This window comes from Dasypus novemcinctus, chromosome 26 (genome assembly GCF_030445035.2).
Source record: "Dasypus novemcinctus isolate mDasNov1 chromosome 26, mDasNov1.1.hap2, whole genome shotgun sequence".
NCBI lineage: Eukaryota > Metazoa > Chordata > Mammalia > Cingulata > Dasypodidae > Dasypus > Dasypus novemcinctus.
In genome coordinates, this window is record NC_080698.1 from 34,470,949 (window position 1) to 34,484,458 (window position 13,510).

General features: G+C 37.7%; 1 protein-coding gene across 2 annotated transcripts in view; it reads right to left on the reverse strand.

Annotated features, from left to right (window-relative positions):
• SHQ1 (SHQ1, H/ACA ribonucleoprotein assembly factor) overlaps positions 1-13,510 on the reverse strand; it is a 119,377-nt gene that overhangs the window by 61,861 nt on the left and 44,006 nt on the right. The window contains exons 8-9 of one of the 2 annotated variants that reach the window (XM_004456219.4): positions 10,588-10,641; positions 8,154-8,277 (exon numbers count right to left, since the gene is read on the reverse strand). The exons of the other annotated variant lie outside the window; for it this stretch is intronic. Coding sequence (XP_004456276.1) covers positions 8,154-8,277; positions 10,588-10,641 — 178 coding nt within the window. The remainder of the gene's footprint in view (positions 1-8,153; positions 8,278-10,587; positions 10,642-13,510) is intronic. 2 annotated transcript variants of the gene reach the window in all.

Sequence of the window (13,510 nt, forward strand, 5' to 3'; positions counted from 1 at the left end):
CCCCAACCCGCCCCCAACCCCCCCCATTGTTGTCTGCTCTCTGTGTCCATTTGCTGTGTGTTCTGCGTCTGCTTGCATTGTCAGGTGGCATCAGGAAACTGCATCTCTTTTTTGTTGCATCATCTTGCTGCATCAGCTACCCGTGTGTGCAGCACCACTCCTTGGGCAGGCTGCCCATTTTTCACATGGAGCAGCTCTCCTTGTGGGGCAGACTCCTTGTGCGTGGGGTTCCTCTACGCGGGGTGCTCCTATGTGGCATGGCACTCCTTGAACCTTGGACCCTCCATATGGCAGGCGGATGCTCTATCAGTTGAGCCACGTTCACTTCCTTGTTACTTTCCAATATTAACTTCTTAAAGTAACTCTAAATTGTATAATTATAATTCTTACATGTTTTCCAGATAACAAATTATTATTCGATCTACTTCATCTAGGTCTCAATGTTAATATGCAGTAGGACGTTGATTCCTGGTAGTCAAATTTTTATAATTACATACAAATATATAACAATCTCCTGCCTTGATACTCTTACTTACAGAAAGTAGACCTTGAAGTTAAATTCCATAAAGATTCATATCCATAAAAATAATCTCAAAACTGACTTTAATTCATTTTAAAAGTTTTTTTAAAGTCATAATATCAAAGCATATAACTAATCTCCTAGTTTTTTCTATATTGTTTAGTTGAGAAACTACAAAAACTAACAAAACCTTTCTGAAATAAACAGTATGGAAATCTGATGTAGATTTAAACTGGTTATATATAGGTAACTATTTCAGAGATCAGCTGATTTTCAGACATCACCTACAGACAGGCACTACTATACAACTCAAATTTAAAAAAAAAAAAAAACCTGACATTTAGAAGTATTTTAAGTGCTTTGTTTTGGCAGCCAAATAACCACAAGCTGTCACTCATTCATGGCAATTAAGTGACAATTTATTATTTGTAAACCACATAGGAAATATTGCCCCTACAGTGTATTTTTTAGGACAAAGAATTAAAAAATATATATATAAATGCAACCTAGAAATTTCCATGATAGTGGTCTAAAAATCTTTAGTGATTAACAATACTTAATGATTAACAGTATTATTAGGGAGAAAATGAGGATTCTATAGAGACAATTAGAACTTGATTTTTCCCCTTTAATGTATATGCTCAAATAGAATATTCTTCTCCACAGAGGTATATATAAACCTAAAAAATGCTCTGGGGAATAAAGGAAATACGTAAGTGGGAAGAATGTGGGAATTTAAGAGATCAGGACTATAGAGTTGGACTCTGAGGAATAGACAAGAGTAAAAGGACTTGGCTTTGCCTCGTGGAAGGAGAATACAAGGAGAGCAAGGCCAAGGATGAGCAAGGGCTCAGTCGGGACTCTGCCTCTCTAGCATTTCAGCTGCAGTCCACGCTTTCCAGGAGCAACTCCTGCTGTCCTCTGCAGCGCTCTCCTTTCTTGGATTAGTTGGCATAAAAGTGGTCAGCAAAAACAGGTACAGACAGCACTTCAAAATTTGACTTGAATTCCATGTTTAAATTTCCCAAAAGTACTATTATTGTTCAGTTTTTAGAAATATATTGATTGCTATGGGGAATTAAATAATAAATTAAAAAAGTTCAAGAACAATTTAGAAGATGTGGGAAAAGTGGAAAGTAAGAATTATCTCTTGGATGGGGAGTGAGGAATTAAATGATAACATTAAAGAAGTAAAGAAATAAATGCTGGTGACCAGTTAACTCTAATATGAAAAAAACTGTCAACTACTTTTATAAGCATATGGTGTTTCCATTATCTGGTTCCAAAAAATTTTTTTCATTGATAAAACCGTGCTATTCCATCAACTTCCTCATGCTGTCCACTCACAAGGCCTGGAACACTTTCTCCATCCTTCAAGTCCCAATTCAAATCCCACACCCTCCACAAAGTTTTCCCTGAACCCCTGGTGAACCATTATCTTTCCCTTTTTGAATGACTTAATCTGCATTTCTTGTAAGGTACTCACCACTGTCTACCATGCATCTTATGTTCTTGATGCCCTCCCAAATATGGTCTAATTCATCTTATATTAAAGGGTACTTTGCGGGGAGCAGATGTGGCTCAAGCAGTTGAGCACCCACCTCCCACATGGAAAGTCCCAGGTTTGGTTCTCAGTGCCTCCTAAAGAAGACAAACAAACAGCAAGCAGACAATGAGCAAGACAGTGAGCAAACAATGAGCAGACAACAAGCAAAAACAAACCAGCAGGGATCAGAGGTGGCTCAAGCACTGAATGCCCACTTCCCGCATGGGAGGTCCTGGATTTGGTTACTGGAGCCTCTAAAGAAAAAACAAACAGACAACGAGCAGACAATAAGTAAAAAAAAAAAACCCCAAAATACAAAAAACTAGAAAAAAAACGCACAAAAAGCAGACTCAATGAGCACAACAATGAGCATAAACAATGAGCAAACAGACAAGAAGGCCATGGGGGTAGGGGGAGGAAACTTTGCACATTTATAGTAGTACTGAAAATATCTGTTGAAGGAATAAATTAACAGATGAACTTATCAGCCAATGAACAAGTACTTGAGAGCCCAAGAGAACTGTGGTAGAAGCTGAGAATAGGAAGTCAAAGAAGGTAGAGCCTCTGCTCTGTAGGAACTTACATGTCTCAAATGACTTAAGCATAGGTCAGTTGCCCTGGTTTTATTTTTGTACTCTCTGTACATCTCCTTTGAGATACTTAAAACAAATGAAATTTAAAAAACCAAAACAAAACAATACTGGATAGCTGTGTAATATCTGTGGCCAGAATTGGGAATGTACAAAAATTAAATATAGATAATTGTCCTCAATGGAAAGTCCCAGTGATTTCATCTTTTTGGTTTCCAAGTTTTGGGTAATCACCTCTATAATTCAATAAAAAGAAGCATGTATTAAACTGACTCTGGAATAAAAAGAATTTAAATGCTAAGAACAAATTCATCTTCAAGGTTTCATGAGAATTCAGAGCTCACACACAATACACCTGCTGCACCTCAAATTCCTGAAAAGCCGTTTTCTTAAAAAAATCAGCCCTGCCCTGCACTTGGTGTTATGCCTCTTTTCTTTTGTTTCACATTGATGGTGTTATTAAATCTACAGAAGTTAATAAAATGGTCACTTTTGGAAAACTGATTATTGAGCCAGTTAATGACTGATATATAGGGCTATTAATTATCTGAAGTAAAAGTGGCTTTTAAGTGGTGAAGATAACTATTCTCCTGAAAGCTGTTTTTTGGTTAGGGCCTGCCATGTAGTTACTATTCATCAGACTTCAAATGGAAGAACAGTGAGTTTCTATCAGCCTTAAAAGACAAAAAAAAACAAAACTACTAATTTCAAATGCCTGTGTTTTATTAACTAAAATATAGTTTATACAATTGTCAAAATGACAATTACACTGTTTTCCACAAAATGATGAATAAATTTAAATTTGGAACATAGAAGTATAGCATAGTGGCAAAGGGCCCAGATTCTTTTGAAAAGATGACTTCTTACACAGGACAATCTCAACTTGTACAGAAATAGAGCAGTACACTGAATTCCAGTGTACTCATTACCCAGCTTCAGCAATTATCAATTCATGGCCAACCTGGTTTGGTCTGTATCCTGCCTGCATTCCCCCAACCCACTCTATATTATTCTGAAGCAAACCCCAAACTTCCCATAATTTCATTTATAACTAGTTCCATATGGGGAAGGGCACAGACTTTGAGTCAGACAGACCTGGAGTCAACTCCAGGCTCTATCAACCACTGCTACATGACCTTGGGCAAGGGACTTAGCTTCTCTGAGCCTATCTTCAGCCTGTAAAATGGGGGTAATGAACTCTGCAGCTCAGGAATGCAGAAAAGAGAAAATGCCATAGTGTACCTAAAGAACTGATAATGTGTGGACATACAGCAGCCCATACACAGCAGCTGAGGTTATTATTACGTACTAGCATATTAAAGCAGGACTTCTTCGGAGTCATTTCCAGTAAGGCTCACAAAGGACAAAATATTTTTCAAGTGTCCCTTCAGTTTAAAAAGAGATGCTGAACTCCCTGCACTGACTTGCAGAGAGCAACTGAAAACTGTTTTGTGATCTCTTAGCCCAATGTTCACCTCCAGGAGCCGAAGGACAAGAAGGAAAAGAAAATCTCTTCGGATGAAGTTGCTGGGTACTATGGGCTTTCCTACCACCCCTCCTGTTTGGAGGGAGGGAGGGAGGCTTTCCTGTCATTGTCAACCAAGAGAAAGGAGGTTTTAAGAGGCCCTCGGCCAGTCTGCTTGCATGCTCTGGAGACTGTGGGTGCCGAGCCGGGTGGCTGACCCACATAAAAGCCAGCACCCAGGAGCTGGAGGGAGCAGACCGTGGGGACGCCGAGGACGGGGCCGCTCTGGAAGCAGGCGCTGCTTCCTGGAACCACCAGGAGCCTTTCTCCCCACATCTGGGGCGGGCCTGAGCCGGGGAAGGGAAGATTTATTTTTTTAATAAAGGTCAAAGAAGGTATACTAAGTACTGAAATTAGACTCCTCTTGTCTAGAAGTGGTAAGAGAACTTTTTGTCATCTAAAAGGGGCAGAAAGAGTTACAGGCACCTGCCCATTATTCCAAAGGTGGAACTGGAAGAAAAGATTAAGTCGATTTTTCCTGTCCACGCCATCATGTTCAGCCCTTTCAATATAAGAGTTATAGTATTATTATCTGTTCAGTAATTGAGAGAAGTGGATGTGGCTCAAGCGATTAGGCTCCTATCTACCATATGGCAGATCCAGGTTAGATTCCCAGGGCCTCCTGGTGAAGGCAAGCTGGTCTGCGTGGTGAGCTGGCCTGAGTGGAGAGCTGGCCCATGCAGGGCGCTGGTCCATGCAGTAAGCGGGCGCAGCGAGATGATGCAACAAAAAGAGACATAGAGGAGAGACGATAAGAGATGCAGCAGACCAGGGAGCTGAGGTGGCACAAAAGATTGAGAGCCTCTCCCATTCTGGAAGGTCCCAGAATCAGTTCCTGATACTGCCTAAAGAGAAGGCACGCTGACACAGAAGCACACACAGAGAGCAGACAGCAAGAGCAAGACAAGGAGGGGCAGAAATAAAAAATTAAATAAATAATTTTTAAAAAATTGAGCAAAAACAGGAGTAGGAAGAGGGATACCTTTATAAAGATTAATGAAATGTAGATAGGACAAATAAATTGCAATTTATAATAAATCAGTAAATTGTGTAATGTATAAGCAAGTATTCAACTACGTCACTTCTAAGTAGAAAAAAACTTCTAAAGATTTATTAGAAAACCTGTTCTCTTTCGATCCCTTTTCTATTTTCAGTTGATTAATAGCAGTAAAATGATGCTTCCATGAAGGATTCTATCCACTCTTACTGCAAAGAATGGAACAAGGAGACAGGAGTCAAAGCTGGTGCAAGACAGGGACAGGGGAATGAAAGGGGGACGAGCAAGTGCCCCAAGGTCAGAGAGAGAGCGGCTGCACGTACAAGACCCTAAGCGAAGCACTGCCACGGGACTTAGGGGGCAGAGCAGGAGGTCCTGCCCTTACAGGAGTCTGGGTTAAACAAACAGCAACAGTGAGAGAACGTACCATCTTTAGGAGGGGAGGCAGTGGGATAAGGAATATAATACTGAAAACAGCCAAAAGCCTAGTAAAGAAACTTTATAAGGGATATGGTGAAGTCAGGTAAAGCAAATTCATGGCTCTTTGGAAATTCAGATCTTAGTCAATCAGTGCTTATAAAATATACTATAGACTGAAGCATTCCTACATTGGTTTTGGAAGCTCATTCTATATAAGATCAGTATTTCTTTTGGGGAAAGAGTTATTTATTTCTTTCAACTACGGAAGCACTATACTGACCTTAACAATAAAAAGTGTGATCTCTGTGGTTGCATTTCAAATTATAAGTAGGCATAAATTCATTCTTGGAAAACATTAAATGCCAAACCAGAGCTACCCCCACTTAACTTATGGATTGTCCAAACAAACGCAACTCTTTAGAGGCAATAAGGGTATCCCTGGGCCATCCACTTGTACAAACACATCCACATGTATTTGTACAATCCTCATTGTAAGAATTTAGCTTATGGCATAAATTCTAGACAATACAGTCTTCTATTTCAGCACTAACTAGCAATAACCCAAGCTAGCCACAGAACATACTGTGCATGGTTTATAGAGTGTTCAGATTCATTTTCAGAGAGGCTTCCAGTGTATTAATTCAAATTTCTGTTGCTATCATAGCACAGCTGATAAGACTATTTCTTGTTAGATTGATAATGATGAAAAGTTAAGTCTAAACTTTAATTTTGACCTCCTAAAACTGTTGAAGTAATTCATTACAGTGCAAGTCAAAGCAATCAAATTTATTTTTGGTCATGCAATCATGGAACTGATTACTTTTCAAATAAAAATCCAGGGAACCAGAGTATTCCCCAGAATAAAAAGCAACAAGTAGTAGTTTGTATGTGTGTGTGCACATGTGCATGTGTGCTTTGCCACTGTTTTCCATCTGGCAGCCAGGATGTAATAGGACAACTGCAAACTGCATTCTCACCATTTAAATCTACAAATAATGCCCAGATAATCTACCATGACTTACACAAGAAATTAATTGCAATGTGGAACTGATTACTCCTCAAGCTCAACAATCAGTCATTTATAGTAGATTGATTTTTCAAGGTAATTTTAGCAATTCAAGAAATATCTTGAATGGAAGGCAAGAAGAAATAACATGCAAAGAAACAAAACAGTTTCCCACTGTTAAGTTAAAGATAGATTTCTTAATGGTTTCAGTTCTGCTAGCCTATAATCAACAATCCCTCAAAATAAATTATAGTTATTCTAAGCCAGCTGGCATCTTTCATTTTTTTTTTTTTAGGTACTAGGACCAAGGATTGAATCCCAGACCTCATACGTGGGAAGCTGGCGCTCAACCGCTGAGCCACATCGGTTTCCTCAGTTGGTTTTTTCATTTGTTTGCTTGCTGTTGCTGTTGTTGTTGTTTTGGGGGGGCACTGGGGACTGAACCCATGTGGGAAGCAGACACTCAACCACTTGAGCTACATCTGCTCCCCAGCAATGGTTCATTTTTACAACGAATGTCTACTTTAAGAGAATCTACTTCAAATATGACCCCTACCACCACCGCCATGCCCAGGGCCACAAAGCTATACAGGTTAAACAGAAGGCAAAGGAAAAAATGAGGCACACCTCTAATGGGACAAAACATTAGAGATGTGATTTCCCCCTTTGAGGCAACAAAGTCCCTGGATATAGAGGGAAGAAGAATTTCCTTTCTTTCCTCTTCTTATCCCAAAGTCTGAAAACTAAACCCCTAGAAGCACATTTATCTAAGGACAAAGGAATAATGAGACTTCCCCCAGGGGAGAATATAAGAAATGACCATTAGTACTGAAAGCGATTTTTAAATAAATGTGCCAGAACTAACACATACAAATGACTGTTGCCCCCTTCAAAGTCATATTCTTGGAAATTATATAGTTATTCCAATGATGCTGTTATGGGCTCTTTGGAATTTTTTTCGGAGCTTGGAATTTTCCACATCCTTTAAGCTAGCAGGTATTTGCCTTTTCAGGTTGGATTTAGTAATAGTCAAAGGGCCTCTGAGCTTCGTTGTGCCTCTCTCTGGAAAGCCTCTCCTCACATCCCAAGTCTAGATCGGGTGACTCCTCCTAAGTGTTCCCAGAGTAACGGCTACTTCCCACTTGATATTGGAATTGCTTGCTTATTCATCATGTCTCCATCACAAAACTGTAAACCAGGGGGATTATCTATCATTTATTATTAGGTCCACTGTCTTAGCATAGAACCTAGAAAATTACAGATGTTCAAGAAATACTGACTGATGCAATCCACTATATGAAAAACATTAGGAAGACTGTGAGTGCCTTCACTATTTACCCTCCCCGCCCTCCTCAAAAAAGAGGACCACTCTTCTCTATCTGCTTATATATCTCTAGAGAAGGATTATTACTTTGTATACCTGGGGATAAGTGGTTGGATTGTGGATGGTTTTCATTACTTTTTTACATAGAAAGAAAAACAAAATTCATGATTACATAGTCACGCGCTGAAAACTGACAACTTTTTACACTCCCAGATAAGGTCTTACCTAGTTGCAGTATCTTTATAGTATCTCTGTAGACTTTCATTACCAGCTTGAAATGGCGATAAAGTGGGTAGGATAAAACTCTTCTTCCAAAAGACACCAGGATTTCATGAACATTAGTCCAAGTCTGTGAAGTGCCATTTAAATAAGTAAATTTCCATAAAATATGTTACAAACAAAAGCACAGAATGAGATGTGAACCTATTTTCCATTAAAAAACTGTAAGTTTGCATCATCAAGTAGAAACCCCAGAAGCCAAGTAGAAGAGAAATATATAACCATGAAACAAGACCCTTTTTGTACACATTACAATAAAATGGTCAATTCTGGTCTGTAATTTCTCACTCTATAGCAGCCTATTACAAATGCTTCTTAAAGTAAAAAGTGTAATGGGTGAGGTTTTTGGGGTGGGAGGAGTGGGGTGGGGGGGTGAGGGGTGTACAGGAACCTCATATTTTTTAATGTAACATTTTTTTTGTGACATATATATCTTCAAAAAATATAATTTACAAAAATGATGTGGTGGGGGGGTGGGGAGTGGGTTACATGGGAACTTCTTATGTTTTTTGTTTTTTTTATGTTTTTTAATGTAACATTTCTTGTGATCTATTAACTTTAATTTTAAAAATACTTGGGAAATTTTAAAAAATCATAAGTAAAAAAAAGTAAAAAAGTAGCAAGAATATTTTTAAGTCTTTTAAGAATTACAAATAATAACCTAAAACACCTGGCATTAACAAAAAACAGATGCATATAAAGGACATTTTAAAATGGTACATGTTTCATGTTTTTGTCTTTCAGGACTATTCAAGATACCACAAATAAACAATGTAGAACTCTTTAGTGAAGTATGTTCACTGCCTTATTCCCATACCATCAACCCCCCCTTTTTCCCCTCATTTTTGCTTCTGGCATGAGCAAATACAGGATATTGACTTGAATAATTTGTTGTCACTTATCAAAGAGAAAACACCACTACTGATTTCTGAAAGAAAAAAGTGTTTTATTTTAAATGGTATCAAACTGAGAAACTTACTGAAAACACAAGAGTAAGGCGATTTTCTAGAAAAAAAATATTTTTTAAACTTTTGCTTGATAAGCAAAGTATAAAAAATGTAAACTATATGTAAAACTTAAAATATAAAAATAGTACTAAGGGAGCATCATAAAATTTCTTATTCTTAACACTATGAGAGATCTGATTAAGAATATAATTATTGGCCAAAAAAATAGCTTCTATCTAAAAAGAATTTGAACTTAAAAAAATCTGGCAAAAAAACCGAAATGCTTATAAAAGTTCAAAATAAGCAATTAACCTGTCTGCCAATTCTAAATTATCTCAAAAAGCAAATTAAAGCTTTCAAAATCAAATCATAAACTGGTGAATTTTCATGCATATTTTTAAAAACAGAATTAATGAAATTATCTACCCACTACCTGCTTTGCTTTAAACATAAGCAATCGATGTAATTATTACAAAAACCAGTTCCTATGTTCTATGCTGATCATGGTAATCTGTAAAAGCCAAAAGAAGCCTAGAGAGTATGGCTTCTCCAGTTTTAATGCACACGAATCACCTGGAGGTCTTATCACAGATTCTCATTCTGATTCAGGGGTCTGGGATGGGGCTGAGATTCTCACTCCCAGCTCCCAGCCAAGGCTGTTGGTCTCTGGGCCATTCTTGGAGAAGTAAAATTTGATGATGTTCCTATTTATATCTTAACTATTACTTGAAAAAAGTGATGTCATAAAACAAACTTGATTTTACAACTTAGAAGGTACTATATTTAGGATTTAAGCTGGAAAAGAGAAACATCTATTTTTTTTGTCTTCATTGATGATTCAATTATCAATGTTTAAACTGACGCTTTTTAAAAAAGCATCTACTTTTAAATACTGTTTTATATAGAAGTTTGTTCAAAACTAGCAAATTTATAAATGCCATCCTTTTATACCAATTACAGGACCTAAGACAAATTATTCAACTATATGATTGAAATTTCTTCACCTGTAACATATCATTAGTATCTACCTCATAGACCTACTGAAAGAAATAGATGAGGTAATATAGGAAACTTGCTTAGCACAGTCCCTGATGATCAGTAAGTAGCAGCTCTGAGCCCCAATATAAGCCACTTACAAACATGCCTCAAACTCCATCCCCGGCATCTCCCCCCAAAACCTTGTCCCTATTCTTTCTCCAAACGTCCCCAGCTACCAAAATACCCTACTTAATTAACTTCATTAGTATACTATGATTAGAATAAGAGTAACAAATGGAATCAGAATTTTATTAAAACAATGGAAAAATTTGTACATTGATGCTTCCACTTTAAAAAGTCAAGGAATTGCTTGAGTTACCCAAAATGAACAACAACCACAAAAAAATAACTCTCTCAACAAACAAAATCTAAACAATTCCAACTGGTAATCATACCTCAAACCAGCACAGTGTTGGACTCAATTTTCTGATATTCCATGCAGATTCAACCTTTGTTTTGGAGAAAAGAGTTAAAGTCACTTAAAAATAAAGGAAATGTCCATTTACTCAAATAGTGTCTGAGTATTAGTCTCTGAGAATTAAGATTTGTTCATGGCTACAGAAAAATAATTGCTTTACTAATGGAGAGATACCAGAGACAAGTTCCTGTCTACTTTCCATGGATTTTATAATAACAAAGCTTTTCTGCAAGTAAGAGTACCAGATAAACAGGGGCTTTAAAACTAAAAATTAAAGCAAAGTAATGACAACACAATTTCTATCCTTCTCAAGTTACTTGCCTTCCAAATATTCTATAAATAATCTAAGTAATCAAAGATAATGTTTAAGTATTGCCCTTGACTCTTAAAAAGCTGTTCAGGGAAGCAGCTGTGGCTCAAACAATTGAGCTCCTGTCTTCCACATGGGAGGTCCCGGGTTCAATTTCCAGTGTCTCTTAAAGAAGACAAGCAAGATAGCGAGTTGACATGACGGGCAGGTACAGTGAGCTGACACAACAAGAGACACAAGGAGGAAAACATAATGGAAACACAACAAAGCAGGGCATGGAGCTGGTTCAAGCAATTAGGCGCCTCCCTTCCAAATAGGAAGTTCCGGGTTCAGTTACCTGGTGCCTCCTAATAAGATGACCAGGGTGGTGGACTTGGCCCAGTGGTTAGGGCGTCCGTCTACCACATGGGAGGTCCGCGGTTCAAACCCCGGGCCTCCTTGACCCATGTGGAGTTGGCCCATGCGCAGTGCTGATGTGCGCAAGGAGTGCTGTGCCACGCAGGGGTGTGTGCCCCGTAAGGAGAGCCACCCAGCACGAAAGAAAGTGCAGCCTGCCCAGGAATGGCGCTGCCCACATGGAGAACTGACACAACAAGATGACGCAATGAAAAGAAACACAGATTCCCATGCCGCTCACAACAACAGAAGCGAACAAAGAAGACGCAGCAGATAGACACAACCGGTGGTGGGGGGAAGGGGAGAGAAGCGCACAACAAACAGAGCAAAAGCAAACAATGAGGGGGTGGGAATAAATAAATAAGTAAATAAATAAGCTGTTCAAGAATTTTGCTCTTCAGAGAATGCCTGTAAGGTTGAATAAATTCCAGAGGTCGTCTTGAAGTTCCAAGACTTCATGGTTTCAAAAATGCAAATACACTAATCATGATTCTTCTACTTCTTTTATTTGAATCTATAATTTCCAATTTATTTGCTAAGTATTATTTCTCAGAGACTTAAAGACTTCTGATTATTCCTATGCCAGTTGACCCCAGGACCCCAGCAGATAATTCGGCCAACTTCTACTCTTAAGTTCCTCAGGCTCTTGCATTGGACAACTAACAAAACAATGATGGTGGACCAGTCCCATCCCCAAAGCAAGGAGTATCTTCACCTGCCAGCAAAACAATCCCATTCCTCTGCCCCATCATATCTACATCCCTTCTCAGCAGTCAGAGGGGCACTGTTCCACATCCCTCAAGATCGAGGAATGAACAAAAAAAAGGAGGGAGTGTAACTACTGACTAAAGCAGATTTATTGTTATTGTAGTTACCACCTTGTGTTAACTGAGTAACTTGTAACATTGACATAAAAATAATTTTTTAAATTAAAAAATGCAAATATAAGAATCAAAAATGGTAAATTTTTACCAAATGTAACTAAACACTCTCATTTTTTCAAGTAATATACCCAGCACATTTTGTCAAAGAAAATTTTCTCTCCAATACAGTCTTTAAAATATGACATAACAGAACACATTTTAAGTTATAACCTTGATATGCTTACAAACATATTAACATTCATTTTTGAGTAAAATGCAAACCTCTAGTCAACTTAGAAATTTTCAGAATCATGACCAAAAAAATTGGCATATATCCAATTCTAATTCTAATGCTTTGTTGATGCTATGATGCTGAGTGACAAAAGTGATTAAGTATGTATATTATGATCCAATGTAAATATACATATATATGGATACATGTGTACACTGAAAAAAGAATGGATACAGATATATCACCTTTTAACAGTAATTTCTGATGGCTGAAATTACAGGAAATTTTAATTATTGTCTTTGTGTAGTTTTCCTTTCAAAAATATGAAGTCTATGCAATTTTAAAAGAGAAAAGAATATACTCAGGTTAAAAATAATCCCTTGAGGAAGGAAAATTATGAACAGGTGCACATGACCTGGAAAGGCTTTTTGGGTTTTCCAGCCTTTTTTATACACTCTGAGGGATATAGGTGAGGAAAAAGTGGTGCTCTTCATTTATAAAATCAAATGTGATTTAAGAGATGCAATAAAATCAATATTATTATAAAAGAGCACTTAAGAAATAATTCACTTTACAAAAGGATTTTTACATAGGATTCTTTTAGATAGCAAAAAAGACATGATTCACATTTTAAAAATCTGATTCATGTACTATTTTTCAGAAACACATATACTACATAAATTACAGGACATTTGTAGGTAAATGCTAATATTCCTTTTTTTTTTTGAAAATGCTATCACATTGCATCTGCTAACTGAAGGCTTGGAAAAAGAATATAGATGGGTAGGTAAAGTTCACCTCCTTGCCAAGGCCAAGTGTCCTGTGACAACAACCCTCTTCTGTGGCCAGTCATATCCTGACAAAGAGATATCCTTCTCTACCCTCCGCTTTAGCTCCTTAAACTTTTCCACTCTGCTATTTGGTAGACTAATGCCATGAGAAGAGAAAAAGACCAAGTAAGCACTATGCCCTTATGCTGTACCCACCACCGACCCACACTTGTACCCTTCCTTGAGCATTCCTTAAATAACTAACTGCAACAGTTTTACTCTAGACAGGAGATTTGATGTTTTAATATACTAAAGCATTAATATAGATT